The sequence below is a fragment of the Nymphalis io genome, chromosome 26 (genome assembly GCF_905147045.1).
Source record: "Nymphalis io chromosome 26, ilAglIoxx1.1, whole genome shotgun sequence".
NCBI classification, from domain to species: domain Eukaryota; kingdom Metazoa; phylum Arthropoda; class Insecta; order Lepidoptera; family Nymphalidae; genus Nymphalis; species Nymphalis io.
Genome location: NC_065913.1, coordinates 5,499,598 through 5,518,589, shown reverse-complemented (window position 1 = coordinate 5,518,589; position 18,992 = coordinate 5,499,598). Strand labels below are relative to the sequence as shown.

Below are 18,992 nucleotides of genomic sequence, written 5' to 3'. Positions count from 1 at the left end.
AAAAATATTATATTATGATTAGTCAGTTGAGTACTAGCAAGAAGCTAGCATTGTTTTGTTTTTTTTTTAAAAAGAGGAACGGTAATTTTTGAGTTGTAAAACAAATTGTATTACCACTGTGGATAATATTGACTTATATTAAAATAATAAAACTGTTAAGACGGAGAAGAATGTTTGAATTTTAATACCTTCGAAATTAAGAAAGTTTACAATTCAGAAGTGATATTACATCGGGGTATACTGGTGAGATTCTATTACTCTGGTGTGATCATACGCCTGCATCAAGGTATGTAACCATTAAATTTAATTATTTATCTATTAAAAGTACAAACTTTTAGTTAGTTATTTTTGTTCAAAACAATGGTATAAAAAAAAATTTTTTTTTGGTTTACTCTATGATGAATTGAGATTATTGATAATAGTAATTGATGAATTTGAATACTTCTTGTAAGGTATATCATAATTAGACTACTTTAACTGTGTAATTCTAAATAAACAGTATCTTCTTGTTATAATCATTTAACTGGTAACGAAATTAGTTTGTCTATAATAGTATAGGTTAGAAGGATACTAGAATTTATGATTGTTTTACAAACAAATATAAAATAATACAGTTTGCTCTGTCAATAAAAATTATAATTAATAAAATACTAAATTATAATTAAAATATGCATATATGACGAAATTGAAAACTTAACTATGCGATTTTGCAAAGTTATCAATTTATGTACTTTACTCAGTTGTCACTAAAAATTGTGTTTCGTACAATTAACTTTATTTTACAAAATAGATACTTGTTGTTATAATTATTTCAGAATCAGTGGGTGCAGTACAATCGAGTGAAAATGCCTCGTGGTAGGTCCAATAGTAGACGGAGGTCAACTGGGAGGCATCACAGCATTGTGCTGGGAGGTATTGCGAAACACAGCCGATCCCGGACGCGTGCTCGAGGCTCGAGGCAACGTCATCGTTCACCAGCAGAGCTCCACGCTGATCGTCGTGACATCGAGCGTCGCAGATCAAGAAGATCACCTCCAAGGGAGCCCCAGGCAAGAAGTCGAAGCAGGTCAGTTGTAACATCTCCACTACAGCGTACATCACCCTTGGACACGCAGTTACGTGGACCGATAGATAAACTAATAGATCATCGTAGTAGTAGTAGGCAAAAGCGTCGCAGATTAAAGACTCCTTGTAGAGAAAGAGTTAATACATCATGTAGTTCAGTCCGTGATGTTAATAGTGAATTACTCAAATGTATCAAAGAGTCCTTACAATCTATTTCTGCTATACAACCACAAAATAAAGATGGTTTTACGAATAACAATGTAGTTCCAGAATTTGATCCTAAATCAAAAAATCAAACAATTGATACATGGCTGCATAAAGTAAAAGAATGCTCTGAGATTTATGGTTGGGATAGCAAACAGATTGCTCATTACGCTCTACCAAAGCTAATTGGTAATGCAAAAAAATGGTACGAAGGGCAGCCATCAGTTTTGATTACATGGGACAAATGGGTCGCAAAATTGAAATCTGCCTTCCCGTCATACGAAAATTATGGCCATTTACTTACAGAAATGTTAGCAAAAAGAGCAAAATTTGGAAATGATTTAGAAGAGTACTACTATGAAAAGTTAATAGCCTTGAATCGATGTGGGATAGTGGGAAGGAACGCTGTTGATTGCATTGTTTATGGAATAGACGATAGGTCGGTGCGATACGGGGCAGAGGCAGTAGGCTTCGAGAATACTGATAAACTATTGGGTTATTTGAGGGGTGTTAAGCATGAGCGATTAGACAACTTCAATAAAAAACCGGTACGTTCTGTAACTGGAAATCCACATCAACCAATTAAGAATGATTTAGGAAGGCCATTAAAATGTTTTAAATGTCATGAAACAGGTCATGTAGTATCGGGATGTCAAAAACCTATTATTAAATGTCAAAAGTGTAAACGAATTGGTCATGATGATCCTGAATGTAATAGGAGCGGTTGGGTAAATAAAGCCGAAGTTAGAACATTATGACTAGAGACCAGTTCTGACATGCGAGAAGACGACAAATTTATCAAGAGTATAACAGTTAATGATGTACAGTTAACGGGGTACGTAGATTTTGGTAGTCAGTGTACTTTGATAAAAGAATCAGTCATGAAAGGAATAGTACCACGCGAAAAGTGGCAAGTAAATAATCTACCATCTCTCAAGGGTTTTGGTAATACATACGTGAATGCCTTAGGTAAAATTAAAATTTCGTTAAGTATTGACAATGCAAAAATTACAGTAGAGACAGTTGTGGTACCTGATAATTATCTAAATCATGATCTACTTATTGGACAGACTGCCACGGAGCAACCACACTTATGGGTATTTAAAACTAGTAAAGAATTATTGATTACCGATAGGCGAGTGAGATACGATACGCGACTGGTTTTAAGATCTCTAAAGACTGTTATGACTGAAGGTTGTATTTCTGTAAAGGTGTTCATCAATACAAATTTTAGTGGAATTGTTTTTGTTGAAAATGGTCGTCGCTTAAAATATGATATAATGATTGGTATTTACAATATCAAAAACGGTAGTGGTCATTTAACTATTCTGAACTATGAAAATAAATTAATTCATTTTAAAGAAGGTCAAATCCTAGCTCGTGCCTGTATTATGGAAACAAATAAAAACTTTAAAAGCATTAATAGAATACAAGATGTACAAGATCACCACGCTAAAACTCCACTTACATTGGATGACCTTAACATTGATGAAAATCTCGATAAAAGACAGAAACTTAAATTATTACAAACATTAAACCAGTACCGCAATTGTTTTGCTAAGGACTTGTCGGAACTAGGACAGACAACGATTGCAGAAATGAATATTCACTTAAAGGATTCAGAACCAGTTGTTTATCGACCATATAGATTGAGCCACTCAGAACGCGAAGAAGTTAGAATCATGGTCGAAGAACTCTTGAAATATGACATTGAACGGGAATCTCAATCGCCATATGCAAAAATAAATATTTTTGTGCTTTAGATTTGGCGTCGGGATATTACCAAATTCCACTGGCTGAAGAAAGTAAGAGTAAAAGTTCGTTTGTAACACCTGATGGGCAATTTGAGTTTAATAGAATGCCCTTCGGATTAGCTAATGCACCAGCCGTTTTCCAGAGAACTGTTAATTTGGTTCTGGGCAATTTACGATATAGCATCGCATTAGCGTATATGGACGACATTTTGGTATCTAGTACATCGTTTGAAGAAGGTATTAAGAGATTAGAAATCGTACTTGAAAGACTTAGAGAGTCGGGATTGACCCTAAAACCCCAAAAATGTTACTTCTTCCGAAAAAATGTTGACTACCTAGGTTTTGAAATTTCCAGCGAAGACGTAAGACCAGGAATTAATAAAATTGAATCCGTCAAAAATTTTCCCAAGCCCAAAGACGTACATAATATCAGACAGTTTATCGGCTTAGCCAGTTTTTTCCGACGTTTTATTAGGGGTTTTGGTGAAATAGCTCGTCCCCTTACCAAGTTATTGAAGAAGAACTCTCATTGGGAATGGACTCAAGCTCAAGAAGAAGCGTTTGATAAATTGAAAAACGTCCTTATTTTAAGGCCAGTGTTAGCACTTTACAGTCCCAAACTGGAAACAGAGATACATACAGATGCAAGCAAACATGGCATAGGGAGCATTTTGTTACAGAAACAAAACGATGGAGTTTTTAAGCCAGTAGCATATTACAGTAGACAGACATCGCCTGAAGAGTCCCATTTTTCATCATATGAGTTAGAAACTCTCGCAGTCATTTCCGCGTTGGTGAAATTCAGAACCTATGTGCTTGGGTTAAGCTTCACCATTGTAACAGACTGCAACTCTCTTCGAGCCACATTTTTAAAACGAGATATGGTACCAAGAGTGGCGCGTTGGTGGAGTTTGATTCAGGAGTATGACTGTAATGTGGTATATAAATCTGGCAAAGGTATGATACATGTTGATGCATTGAGTATAATGAGAAATAGATAATGGAAGGCGCAGGGATAATTCAAGCTATTGACGCTTCAGATATAATGACTATAACAGATGATTGGTTAACGACAGTACAGCTAGAGGACTCCGAAATACAACGCATAAAAAAAAATCTTTCTGATAAAGAATTTGAGAATTTGTTAGAGATACGTAAGAATTTTGTCCTTAAACGAGAGAGAGTGTATAAAATAACTGAGGATGGATTAAGATGGGTGGTGCCGAAGGGTTGTAGGTGGCAGATACTACAGAAAAATCACGATGAAATAGGTCATTTTGCCTTTGATAAGACATTTGATAAAATAAAACAACATTATTGGTTTCCACGCATGCGGAAATTTATAAAAAAATATGTAAATTCCTGCCTAGAGTGTGCTTATAATAAAATACCATCGGGGAAAAAGCAGGGCTATTTGCACCCGATCCCTAAAGAAACTACGCCCTTCCATACTATTCATATTGATCATGTTGGACCATTTGTAAAATCAAAAAGGAAGAATTGTTACATCTTGGTTATAGTAGAGTCGTTCACAAAATTTATTGTTTTGAAGGCGGTTAAAAATACTAAATCCACTTCCACTATTACAGTTCTTAGGGACTATTTTGGAACGTTTGGTTTACCGAAACGGCTAATTAGTGATAGGGGCACGTCATTTACAAGTTTGAAATTTAAAAATTTCTTACTGAAGTGGGAGTTCATCACATAAAGAATGCAGTTGCTTCACCTAGGGCAAATGGCCAGGTAGAGCGATATAATCGGACTATTTTGGACTCCTTTGCCTCACAAAATCACGGTAAAGACGAAAGACTTTGGGATGACAGATTATTACAGGTACAATGGGGATTAAATAATACAGTTAATAAAGGTACGGGCAAAACTCCTACTGAAGTTTTATTCGGATTAAGGCTTACTGGAATTAATGAAGGTAGACTCATTTCGCAAATAGATGAAGACATAATCAAAAGCAATCCTGATGAAAATGAAATAAGCAACATACATGACAGTTTACGTAAGATGAGGGATGAAGTAGATGAACATACAAAAATATCACAAGAAAAACAGAAAAATAGATATGATAAAAAGAGAAAAAAACTGTTAGATTTTAAAGTTGGGGATTTGGTAAGAGTTGAAAGAACAACTCATACCATAGGTAGAAGTAGAAAGTTATTACCAAAGTGTACAGGGCCATATAGAATAACAAAAATTATGGATCACGATAGAATTGAGGTAGTAGATACTCTATTACAAAAAAAGGGGGTACAAAGTATAAGGGTATATACTCAGTTGATAAAATACATCCTTGGCTTTGTTTTAATTGCCAGGATAGTGAATCATCTACTAGCGAGAATACTGATGATTAATTTAAAATATTATTGTGGTCGATTATATTTATTTGCGGGTGTTTCGTGTATTTATAAAGCATAGTGTCGTGAAAGATAAACAATAATGATTTGTTTAACTAAATCCGTAACCGTAATCCGTAACAGCCTGTGAATATCCCACTGCTGGGCTAAAGGCTCCTCTTTTTGAGGAGAAGGTTTGGAGCTTATTCCACCACGCTGCTCCAATGCGGGTTGGTAGAATTCACATATGGCAGAATTTCAGTGAAATTAGACACATGCAGGTTTCCTCACGATGTTTTCCTTCACCGTAAAGCACGAGATGAATCATAATCACAAATTAAGCACATGAAAAATTTTTTCATGTGCTTAATTTTCATGTTTAACTAAATAAGAAATGCAAAATAAAAACAGTAATTTTATTTGGAATTCTATTTTTGAGTTTGTATATATATATATATTACTAATTTAGAATTGTATATTAATGTTAATTTGCTATGAGCAAAACAATTTTGAAGTGCAAGGTGCACATAATTACCCATATGAAACGCTATGAGCGATTATTACGTGAAGTGCAATGTGCACGGAGGTAAGTATGTACTGCTAAGATGATACACTACTTGTGAAGTGCAAAGTGCACAGTAACTATAGGAATGAGTGATTTTAGAATAGTAAATTTAATTTATCCAATTATCCTATGTTTGTGTAATTACCGTTATATAATAATAAATAAACATGTGTTTGTGAGAACATACTAGTAGTTATATATGTAATCGAATGTAAACACCATATAAATTTGTATTCGTCGCGGGGACGCGAAACTTATCAGGATGGACGAATTGTTAGCTTGATAAAATAATCATACTGTAATTTCAAATAACTATTGAGCATTTTGTAAAGAATATCCGTGCCCATTAAAATAAGTCTGCATTATGAAAAGAATTTAATAAGTTATAATTAATATTATTATCATATTTACTACAAAACGTGATTTTTGCCTGTTTATTTTTTATATTGTATATTTAAATATTTCGTACTTTTATTATTTAGTAGCTCTATTTTGACTACCGGTTCCGAAAAATATTATTTTATGATTAGTCAGTTGAGTACTAGCAAGAAGCTAGCATTGTTTTGTTTTGTTTTTTAAAAAGAGGATCGGTAATTTTTGAGTTGTAAAACAAATTGTATTACCACTGTGGATAATATTGAGTTATATTAAAATAATAAAACTGTTAAGACGGAGAAGAATGTTTGAATTTTAATACCTTCGAAATTAAGAAAGTTTACATAAGCAATTAACTTATTATCCGTTGCGAATACCATTAAGATAGAACCTTTCGGAATGGAATGGTAACTGTCACTGACGTTATTCCAAAAGTTACGTGTATTCGACTAAAAAAAAAGTTCGAAGGCTGATATTCTTTAAGTATTAATTATGTGAGAAAAAGGCCAGCTACGAATGTACTCCTCAAATGGAACGATAACATTATTATCTGTTAGTTTACCTGTTTGTTGTGGAAATATGTTTTCCCGTATCCTTGCTGCGTGAATAGTGAGAACGTTTTTTTAAATTTATTTTTGTGATGGATAAGAACGATTCAAATTTAACGTTGTTTGTTTTTTTTTGTTATTTTAATAACATGTCGTGTTGTAACTTGTATACACATATACATTATTTTTGTTATATGTATAATTTACAAAAAAATAATTCGATCATTATTTGTATAAATGTTAGAATGTTAATTAATGGTTGGGAATATCAAAATAGTTAATTTTAATATTAATAAAGAACTTCCTACAAATTTATATGATGGCTTTACTCGTAAACGTTTAGCGGGTGTTTAGTTGAACACTGTTTTTCTTTCTGCCTGTCAACGTTGTATTGGCATAAAGAAGAAGACACAGCATCGTTTAACAAACCACTCCCTTAACATTTAAAGATAAAGCCGAAAATATATGAACTCTGTAAATGACGTCAATATTCTTCGAGTATTTTTTTTCTAGAATTACACAGAAATAAACATAACATACCTTCTTGCTTTCAGCCTCGATGGCCGACATAGCGGCTTGTTGAACTGCCTGAGCTTCCAGTCGCTCCTGGGCTTGTTTCTTCGCTTGCTCGCCACTGAAATATAATTACAACATACAATAACATATAGAGATAATTCGAAAGAAAACTCCTCATTAAGGTCCGAGGTCCTTGTTTCAAACCCCGAGTCAAGTTCATTAAAACTAATAAGGACTAATATTCATTTGAACAAATTAGGTCAAACATTGAGGAAGGGAGGAAATTGTGACAGTAATTGTGGAAGAGTAATCAAATAATTCCATACCCCAACAAATCGATAAGAGAGGGCGGTTGTTGTTCCTCAGTATGCTCCACGCTTTCATCCGGAGACACTTCCGCCTCCTCGCCTGATGATGGAGTGGATGTACTGGGTGATTCGTGTGGTTTTACTTGAATTCTGAAACAATAGTTTATTTTTATCAGAGAAAAGAGTAACTCACCGAAGCATATTTATTTGCTGATACTTATACCCGTTAGAAAGTCGTATACTATTCAATAAAGTACAACCCATGTAACCCCATTGCTATAAGTTACAATTGAGTGGATATTTTGCATTAATACCAATACCATCAGTAGCAGAACCTTAACAACTGTGTGGTGGCAATAAACCAACCCACCAGCAAAAGCACTCCCGAGAAGGGTTAGCGTTATCCAGGTGGAAGGTAAAGTTAGACTTTTCTTGCAGTCAGCCGATACCAAATAAATGTAACTGTAGGCTTTGATCTGTTCTATCGTCACCATCGAGAACTTTGCCTAATGTAATGCTAAATATATTATGCTAACTATAAAATGGTGATGACTTATTTGTTTATTTTTTAATTTATTTACGATTCGCCACTAGTAATTCTATCAATACATACACGATAATTTTGCTACAATGAATTATTTAAAATGTATTTTTTTTTTTTTTATAGAATAGGAAGGCGGACGAGCATATGGGCCACCTGGTGGTAAGTGGTCACCAACGCTCTTAGACATTGGCATTGTAAGAAATGTCAACCATAGCTTATAGCCAATGCGCCACCAACCTTGGGAACTAAGATTTTATGTCCCTTGTGCCTGTAATTACACTGGCTCACTCACCCTTCAAACCGGAACACAACAATATCAAGTATTGCTGTTTTGCGGTAGAATATCTGATGAGTGGGCTTATGCTTGGGCTTACTTCAACTATGATGTTACTCATAGCCGAGTTCCGACCCTTTTGCCTCCTAATGACCTTTTCAGTCTTGTCCTCTGGCTTGAAATCACCTGGTATGATGCGACCATTCTGTTTATTAGGGTTTCCACGACCTTTTCGTTGTCTAAGTAGTGTGAGACCCCGATCAACTTGAGGAGTCTCTTACGTTTGAGGGTAATGCGCCATTGAACGGATTTAAAAATACACTATTTTCATTCAAAAGTTTACACATTGTTAGAAACTTACTGGCCATTATCTTCTTTGGTGATATCCAGACCGAATGCTGAGACTTGCATTTGTCCAGTGTCGTCCGCTGGTGGTAACGCTGGTAGATGCCGAACTGGACCTGCGTAAATCGGAATTTCAATATCAATCCTTTACTTAATTGCGAAAAGGGATTTAAAAGCTTTTAAATACAAAAAATATTGTTGGTACATCTGTTTAACATTGATCAATTTCAAAATCGTTTGATCTTGATTGGTAAACATATATGTATATGATTGGTAAGCATATATGTGTTATTAATCTTAAATAGATATTTTGATATATTATAGATAGATAGATGTAAGATAACTTATGTTCTTTTTTAAAAATTTTATGTACTGCAATAGTATACATTTGTATTACTTGCTTAAAGAAAATATAATTTATTGATTGTTATTAATGAAAAATCTCACAGAAAATCTCTCAATAGAAAAATATACAATCTGTTTTAGCGTGTGAAATTTTATTCAAGCATTTATGATATTAAACAAAATTCCCTTGAATGAAAGATTATTACTGAAAAAAAAACAAAGAATTAATAGTCGTAAAAGTGTGTGTGTGTTGTGAGAGTTTTTGTTTGTGTGAGTATCCGTGTGTATGTGTGTGTCGGACTATAGGTATTTATGTTGTGAAAACTTTTAAGACGAAGACATATTTTTGCCATAGCAATCATTATTTGTTTTTGTTGGTGGTTGTGAACGTAAACACTATTTTACGTACTTATATACCTTGTGTAGTTTTACTTATTAGTCAAATCAAAAGAAAATTGTTGTTAAATTTCATATTAATTATGGCAACGCGTTATTTCAAACAAATGTTAATTAAATCGTAAAACCTGCATAGCATTATAGCGCGGTGACCCACTATACGTTCGGTTATAAATTTCACTGTTTGTACTCTCTGTTATCTCAACATGTAGGTGTCGTATGAGCCAACTTAATCGAAATTTTGTGCTAAATAATAATAATATCCTGGGAATTTATTCACACACGGCCTTCTGATCCCAAACTAGGCAGAGCTTGTGCTATGGAAACTAGACAACTGATATACTACATATACTACTTTTCTTTTGTAAATACATATTTATATAGATAATTACACCCAGACTCAGGACAAACAAACATGTTCATGAACACAAATGTCTGTCCTGGGTGGGAATCGAATTCACAACCTTTGGCGTGACAGGCAAGTATCTACCAACCACGCCAACCTCCTAAATGCAATTGATGCATTTACGGGCCGGTTAGTTATCTAAGAAATAACTCGAAGGATGGAAAATCAATCCAACAGTAAAATGATAAAATTTGATGATATTGTCATTGTTTTCTTTAATGTAACCATTAGCTTGTATAATTATATTAATTAAAAAAGCCGAGATGGCCTAGTGGTTAGAATGCGTGAATCTTAACCGGTGATCGTGGGTTCAAACCCGGGCAAGCACCACTGAATTTACATGTGCTTAATTTGTAATTTAATTTATTTCGTGATTGATGGTGAAGGAAAACATCGTAAGCAAACCTGCCATGTGTCTAATTTCACTGAAATTCTGCCACATGTGTATTCCACCAACCCGCATTAGAGCAGCTTGGTAGAAAAAGCTCCAAACCTTCTCCTCAAAAAAGGAGAAGCCATTTATTAACTATAATTTGTTCAGACTATAATTCATATAATGTCCTATAATTAGAAGTGCATTTAACTGTATTTGTTATATTATTTCATGTGTTTTATATAACTAATGTTACTGTCGTTGGATGTTCTGAATGAAAAGTAAATTAAGTCCAAGAAGGTTTGGCGTCCGGCAGACGGGCTCTCATAATAGTTTACTAAATCCTCTGTCTTGCAATGTTTGACCAAAACACACCACCGATCCCACGAAAATGGGATAAAGATAAACCCTCTTGTACAGTAGTATATGTAGGTTGAATGAATTCAATGAAGGCCGTCTTCTGTTAGTGCATCTTCCCCGGCGAGCGCGGCAGCACGGTGTGAGTGGCGGCAAGCGTCGTGCGCGTGCGCGTGCGTGTCTTACTTGCGGGCGCGGCTCGCAGCGCGTGTGTGTGTGCGTGTGCGAGGGAGAGCTTCAACTGACCGATTTTCTCCTCCTCCGTGGGCTCGGGCGGCGCCTCCTCGCTCTGCGGGCCGCGCATCAGGCCCAGCAGCACGCCGAACACGTACCTGCGCCCAGCGGGACGTTGTAAACGAGCGAGAAGCGGATAACTCGATTCAATAATTGGGTATACAGCACTCATACGGGGGAAACAGTGAACCTTATTTCTTTGAAGTCCTTTATAGTTTTATTCTAAAAATGCATTGATACTAAAACGTTAATTTTAATTTTAATGTGTCTTGAGATTAAATGTACTTTAAGATGTTACGAAATGAAAGCTATATTCATAAAACAAATATAATGCTAGCGTAAGTACAATTATCGTTCTAATCGCCACGTTACATAAAAAAAAGGTAAAAAGCAACTAAGCGCCATTAAAAAGTAATAAAATATTATAATAACTCTCGTTTGACTATAAAATGAGAATATAACATTGATTTTCTGTGATAATATAAGGTAACAAAAACTAAAAGATCGGCATTGATTCTGCAACATTCACATGACTTTGCCATTCAAATATATTTTAGCTATTAATTCCGTATATATTCAGATAAAAACATAAAGAAAAGTGCCAAAAATATAATTAAATAAATAAAGTGTAAAAATTTTATAAAACATCAAGTGAAATATGAATTTTTACCAATGACTGTGCACCGAGAACGTTGCGTGAAATGAGACAACCATCATTATTATTTCAATCAAATTTAAACCTTATAGTTAGCGAAATAAGTACCGAACTCACCTGATAACAACGACAAAACCGTATCCGATATAATAGAAGAAGTAGAAGAAAAGCTTGAAGAAGCCAATGAAGAGTTCCGATGGAGGCATCTGTTGAAGATCCGCAATTTTCGCCTTTATGTTAGAAGGGGATAATGATGAAAATGCCGCGGAGATGCCGTCCTTAACGGATTGGTAACCGCGACGGATTGGATCTTTTCCTGCTCTGTAAGGAATATTATATTATCTTTTAATGTTTTTAAATACTTAGTTGGAGTAAGTGATTCAGATATGATTTAATTAGAATAATATGCTAACATTGTTGTATTGTGTGTATATATAAGTTTGAATATGCTTCTAAGATATTTTTGCTATAAGGAAAATATGAAGACGTCGTAGTAGATCTCCAATGTTGACACGTAGCCCCAGGCTCACCTCTCGTCCTCGTCGTCTCCCATGTACACGTGGTAGGCTTCCCGGTGCTTGGGCCCCCCGACGGCGTCCTCCCCGGCCGCCATGAGACCGGACGCGTGCGTCATCTCAAAGATGGCGTCCTCGCAGAAGTTGACAAACGCTTCCAGCTTCTCCTTGTCTCCTCCCTCCGTCACGATGCTGTAGAAGAACGCGCGCTTCGACTCCTGGAACACATCAGGTAGCAATTATTATAAAGGGAGTATACATATGAGGCGTGGAAACTTTGATTCCATCGAACACTTAAATATACATGCATATAGTATAGGACTAATTAGATTTGCTAAATGTCATTCTGAAGATGTAACAAGCCATTAAATAAATTAGTATTTGCCCGCGGTTTCGATTGTGTTTAAGGGGTAGTCTTCGGTACACTATGTCCCGTTATTTACCCCTGACAAGGTGTATGCAAAATTTCATGATGATTGGTTGAGAAATTAAGACACGAAAGCGTAACAAACAAACCAACTCACTTTCGCATTTATAATATAAGAAAGAACATTTTTATTTTATCTTTACATCAAGATGTAGAGTATTTTGCTAGCAAGTTTGTACCTTAATTTGAGGTTTCTCCCACTGTTCGATATTAGACTCTTTGATTTCAAAGTAGACACGCTCGATGCGCTTGGAGCCACCCATGATTTCGATACGGCCGAGGAACGGCTCGAAGTAGTTCAGTACGGAACCAGCCGTCTCCAGGAAGCGAGCTAATCTGAATATAGAGAGATGGAGCAAATTTTAATTTAGTCCAAAAAATTTTACATATCCCCTGAAAATAATATGGGTACTGAAGTCTTACCTTGGCTCATTGGGCATGTGCTCCGATAAGTTGGTGAGTAGAACGGCAAGATTGAAACCGATTTCTTTAGCTGGTTCGTGGAAGCGATCACAGAATCCGACATAGTCAAGTTTACCATCGTGGTTGGTTTCGCAGCAGGCTAGCAAAAATTCTATTTCTTCACTGTAAGAAAATAACATATATAAGGGGATTTCCCAAATAATTTTATATAATATTTAATGTATATAATAATTATATATTATACAAAGGTACTAACCTATTGACATATATATATATATATATATATATATATGTATATATATATATATATATATATATATATGTGTGTGTGTCAATAGCTCAACAGTAAATTAGTCCTAACCTCTTAAACTATTGGGTTTTTACATTTATACCACAAGTTTTACACTTAATTGAAGTGTGTGGGTAGTGGGAGTTATAACGGCATATAATAATTTCATGTGATAACTTTTAAATATATGAATAGATAAATAAAATACATTAAATAATCTATTAATAATACCTTTTCTGATACAAAAGTTAAGTTTATCCGTCTCTTTATATATGTAATATAATGCAAGCGACTTTATACGCAAATTTTCTTTTATATGAAAGGAATTATTTGCAACAGCACGTTAGGTTTATTTTGTTTCTTCTGTACTTTAATATGATTAATAACAAATACTAATAAACTTACGGTGTGTAACTCTTCTGTTGTTCCATTTTTTCTTTGAAATCCTTCGGCAGGACCCAGCCATCGCTGTTGGTGTCTATTTCCTTGAAACTAGCGCTTGACGTCAAATCTTTTAGTTTCAGGAACATATCGAAGTACTTCAGAATTAATTCTACATTTGATGCGGATTCGACTAGCGTGTCTACCATTTGCTTACCAATAGTACCTATGATGAAAGACATTTCATGTTACTATTATTATAATTGTTAGGTAAAATTTGTCTGAAAAAAAGGCGTTTCTCAAAATGCGAGTTTTAGAATTGCTGGAAAACCACTGCGCTTTTTATTGACTACAGCAATACTATGTCGGAAAGTTTTAATGTATGAAGAAATTTTGGAAAATGTACGTTGCAACCCACAGTGGATTAGGTAAATTAATGATGTGAGGAATTCACATAACAAATATAAAATCGTATTATTCATATTCTCACCATTGACAACATTTCCTTCAAGCATAGACAGCATCATGGTGATCATGTCCTTTTGCAAGTTGAGAAGTTCCTTCAGTAGATCCACTTGAGAAGAATGCTTCGACAGCTTGTCTTGCATGTGGGAGAAAAGGAACAGGAAACCACCGACTGCGTCCCATAACCTAAAAAATAGTTTGTACATATATTAAAAGCTCGAGTTAAGATTGTGTAATAAGTTTTTTTATAGAATAGGTAGGCGGACGAGCATATGCTAGAGCATAGACATTGGCATTGTACGAAATGTAAACCGTCGCTTACATCGCCAATGCACTAACAATCTTGGGAACAAAGATGTTGTGTTCCTTGTGCCTGTAATTACACTGGCTCACTCACCCTTCAAACCCGAACACAACAATACCAAATACTACTGTTTTGCGGTAGAATATCCGATAAGTGGGTGGTATCTACCCATACACAAAGCCTCCAGTAAAATTATATGTAGTTAATCAAAATAATGTAATTTTAACAATGTTTAATTTAACAGACCACAGATAACGTTACTATATTATGAGTTGTCGACAGTTTTAATTTCAGCGCGTAATACATATGTATACATTGTGTGAGAGCGACTACCCGACTAAACGGCAATAACATGTATGAATTGAATTTAAAATTGTTTTAATAATAATAATAATCATCATCATCATAATATTTATTCACTGTGTGACACTCGCTCATGATTAAGGTAAATGAGTAATTGAGTTATATCGTTACGTGTGTTACCAGTTTAACTCTGTATTCGTCGTCGCGCATACATAGAATTATACGATACACATTTGTATATATATATATAATATATAATGTGTACGTGTATATATACATAAAAGCTGTACCGAATAGATCACCCCCCGTTAATTTCTCTATCTCTCCCTATCTCTCTTGTGATAAAAAAAAAACATTGTTTGAGACGTCATTGATCGAATGAAACGAGTATTTTCATAAAGTAATTTATAAACAAAGCTACACGTTATATCACTTGATATGTGTAGAAAGAAACAGAGTTAGTAGTGTCGGTCAGGTAGTATTTGGTATTTATACCTCGAATGTGCTAGAGCCTGTTGATTTTGCGTGCAGGGACCTTGAATGACTTCAGTGAGTGTGTTGAACACTTGCGACGCTACGCCTATCGCTTTGAAGAAGTTTGCTTTACCGGCTGGATCTATTAATTCCTGTTAAACAATACAAAATATTTGATGTCAGAATATTTTAAATAAGATTTATTTTTATCTCCAACATAAGACACATACACATCACTTTTAAATTAAATTAAATTAACTATGAATAATCAATTACAGGAGAACACGCCATTCACAAACACAATTACAAAATATACAAATCAAAAATAGAATAAAAAAAAGAAAATAAAAATATTTAAATAAAGAACAAAAAACAGAAACAAAAGGTAGTAACTAATTAAATTTTTATATTTAATTGTTCGGAACTTGATTTAGGTTTATTTCCAACAGATTAATTGTTTTTTTTTTCTCAGCCAACTAGTGAAAAAATCGCAGTCATTATTGGTTGATACCATTTCAAACATAGATAGTATGTATATTTAAAAGTAATATTTAGTATAAGATCTTTTATTTAATACTAAATGTTTCATTGACTAGCTAGAAACAAATATTGGATTGGCCAAATACGTGATTTGTTTTTTTGGCATAAAATTCTCAGAAACTTCAAGTTAAAAAGTTGGCATTGTTAAACTCCCATGTTTGAAAATAAGTAAAATTGTCAATACTTCTCCTATCGTTCTCCCGTCTTGTCGGATTCCCTTCCTAGAATTATAGTAGAAAGGTATTTTTGCTGGTGCACACACCTATTCTCTCCAATATTTCTTAATTAACTGGTCTCCTTATATTGTTTGCCGTGGATTTGCGTAAATAAAGGCTTAATACCTTGCTGGAGTAATGCCAATAGAAGTCCATGATAGACTCCTGTAAACGTAGCAGGTAGTCGACAGTGCAGATGACCACGTTCACGGTGGTCGTGTTACCAGCTTGGGTTCGGAGATAGTTTTGCCATTCTGTAAAAGATATGCAATTTAAAACCTAATTAACAATTAAATCATAGAATTAAAGACAATTAATATTTCTTATTTACTTCTACAATATTCGTCTTTTAAATTTCAGCCAAGAAGATATGGCTGATATTAACATGTATATTTTAATCGTCACAAAATAAGTATCAATATAGCTTTTTTAATATATTGTTATGTGAATGAGGTATTTTTATTGACGAAATAAGAAATATAATACGACAATTAAGTGCTGCCGAGATGGAGGGCTTCAGTAGCTACGACGCAGTTTAATACTATTGTAATTACTATCGTATATATTGTTTTTGTATGTATTAATTGTTCAAAATAAATATTAGGTCCTTACATAGGAAATTGGCATTTTGTACGGGAGGAACATAAAGTAATATATTTTTTTTGTAAAATATATTTACTTAATCAAAGTATACACCATTGTTATCTATGCACTTTTGCCATCTCATAGGTAGTTCATTGATCCCTTTACTAAAAAAACCATGGGGGCGAGAATTAATAAACTCTTTGAAGGCGGTTTGGACTGCCGCATCGGAGTTTTTTTCCTTGTAAGAAAATGTCCAAATTCCGGAAAAAACGGTAATCTGTTGGAGCAAGGTGCGAGGAGTACGATGGATGTCGCTGACATTCTAACTGTAGCTCATCTAACTTAGTGGTTGTTTGTTGTGCAGTGTGTGGTCTTGCGTTGTCGTGAAGCAGCAGTTGCCTAGGGCGATTGACCAATCTCGGTTGTTTAGCAGCTAGTTAGTTAGCAGTATTTAACGTTATATCATCTAACTCATAAAATAGCACTCACCTAAATTGTGACCTTCGCAAGTTAGTTGTATAAAGCGGAATAGCGCACACGTGAACTCCGCATCGTGCATATTCTTCTCTCCCGCGGCTCCTTCCAGACCGACTCCCAATCCTACCAAGAAATAAGTCCCCTTATATAGAATATAAGGCTTGTTTTTGTTCGAATTCTATGCCTTCGCTTTTAGCTCAACCGATTGAGTTGTAATGATGTTGTTGCTAGGGGCTTGAAAATTTCTGACATAATAATAATAATATCCTGGGACATTTTTCACACACGGCCATCTGATCCCAAATTAAGCTTGTACAGAGCTTGTACTATGGAAACCAGACAACTGATATACTAGATATACTATTTTTCTTTTGTAAATACATACTTATATAGATAATTACATCCAGACTCAGGACAAACAGACATTTTCATGCACACAAATATCTGTCCTGGGTGGGAATCGAACCCACAACCTTCGGCGTGAGAGGCAAGCATCCACCAACCACGCCAACCGGCTCGTCAAATACTATATGACATAATACTATCAACTGTTATAAGTGGCATGTGTGTACAGGATAATTGTTACCAACAAATTTAAAGAGTAAAGTAAAGGGATGCATCTCGAATATTTACTAGTATAATTCCATTTCATCATCCTTCCATCCATTTCATTTATTTGAGGTCGGAGCAATGTGGAAATTGCATAAATAATATTTATCGTTGATTGACATTAATAAAAAAATATGAAAAAAATTATAATGTATTAATATTGTAACTTATGGAATCAAAAGAATGTTCATGTCAATAAATAAAAAATAAGATCTTTATGCGTAATAGTAGTTAAGTACCAACCTTCAGCTTTAGTATTTCTTTCAAAGGCATCCAAGTCCAAAACCGAACAGGAGTTCATAAGACCAGCGATGGACGTGAAGAAGCCTACGTCTTTCTTATCTTTCAGATGGTTAAGCATACCCTGAAAATTTAAAGTAATATAGTTAACTAGGGTTTATGTTTTGAAAGGTAATATTCATTGACAGAAGAGGACAGAAGACAATTTGGAAAATTTAATAGTGCATTGGTGGTTAGTGCACATGCTGTACTAATTTCTGCTATTTCTAGTTTCTAGTATATTTTAATAAAAAATGTATAATTGAAAGATATATATATTTACAAAGATATATATATTTCAATTAATATCATTCAATTATAAATGCAAGGGAATAAGAAAAAACAAGCCTAAATCCGCTCGGCAATAGTTGGCCCAGTGGTAAGAAGTGCTAAGAACGACAGCCAGTGCTCACCATCTGTATGTCGATGTTTCCGCCACGCAGGATGGAGATCCCGAGCTGCAGCGTCTTCATGACCATGTCGCTGGGCACGCCCTTGGACGCAGAGATGTGCAGCAGCACCATCTCCGCCACACCGCGGTTGGCGAGCCGCGCCTGGTGGAACAGCAGTTTCTGCTTCTCCATCTCTTGCTCCTGGGGGTATGAAAGACATTGTAGTCGATTATGTTTGTCGTTTTTAATAATTTAGTTTTATTTTAACAGTTATTTTCTGGTCTGGGTATTTCTATTCCAAGCCAGTCGTAATTTTTGCATTGCTATCAATGAGTAATTTGGTATAAACTGAACAAATAACTTTTTCGTCGATCACTTTTATCTATCACTTACGATATCCATACATACCATATATGTATCCATAGTTTTCTGCATGTAACATAATATATAATTCATTTTAAATTGCAATTAGCAAACACTTTAACTTTAATCGTATAATCTTCATTGATTTCACAAGTCATCTAATTAAATTAAAAATATAACCAAAAGCGTCAATCTCACATGTATACTAGCACCGCCTTCATCTTCACCAGCCTCTGCTTCTCCCCCACTGCTCTCTTCTTCCTCACCACCTTCTTCCTCTTCCTCTCCACAAGACTTTGCTATTATGTGAGCGTATGACATATATAGAGGATCCTCCTACAA

At 34.8% G+C, this 18,992-nt stretch overlaps 1 protein-coding gene across 13 annotated transcripts in view; it reads right to left on the bottom strand.

Annotated features, from left to right (window-relative positions):
* Positions 1–18,992, bottom strand: part of LOC126778410 (ryanodine receptor) — a 139,419-nt gene that overhangs the window by 11,052 nt on the left and 109,375 nt on the right. For 9 of the 13 annotated variants that reach the window (XM_050501898.1, XM_050501900.1, XM_050501896.1 and 6 more), the window contains 16 exons: positions 18,849–18,986; positions 18,309–18,488; positions 17,860–17,980; positions 17,020–17,130; positions 16,072–16,199; positions 15,212–15,342; positions 14,135–14,295; positions 13,669–13,870; positions 12,975–13,136; positions 12,731–12,887; positions 12,140–12,342; positions 11,727–11,930; positions 10,907–11,052; positions 8,860–8,959; positions 7,699–7,830; positions 7,397–7,490 (listed from right to left, as the gene is read on the bottom strand). In XM_050501898.1, the coding sequence (XP_050357855.1) occupies positions 7,397–7,490; positions 7,699–7,830; positions 8,860–8,959; positions 10,907–11,052; positions 11,727–11,930; positions 12,140–12,342; positions 12,731–12,887; positions 12,975–13,136; positions 13,669–13,870; positions 14,135–14,295; positions 15,212–15,342; positions 16,072–16,199; positions 17,020–17,130; positions 17,860–17,980; positions 18,309–18,488; positions 18,849–18,986 (2,370 nt within the window). The remainder of the gene's footprint in view (positions 1–7,396; positions 7,491–7,698; positions 7,831–8,859; positions 8,960–10,906; positions 11,053–11,726; positions 11,931–12,139; positions 12,343–12,730; positions 12,888–12,974; positions 13,137–13,668; positions 13,871–14,134; positions 14,296–15,211; positions 15,343–16,071; positions 16,200–17,019; positions 17,131–17,859; positions 17,981–18,308; positions 18,489–18,848; positions 18,987–18,992) is intronic. The other 4 variants (XM_050501905.1, XM_050501904.1, XM_050501906.1 and 1 more) reach the window with 1 other exon arrangement.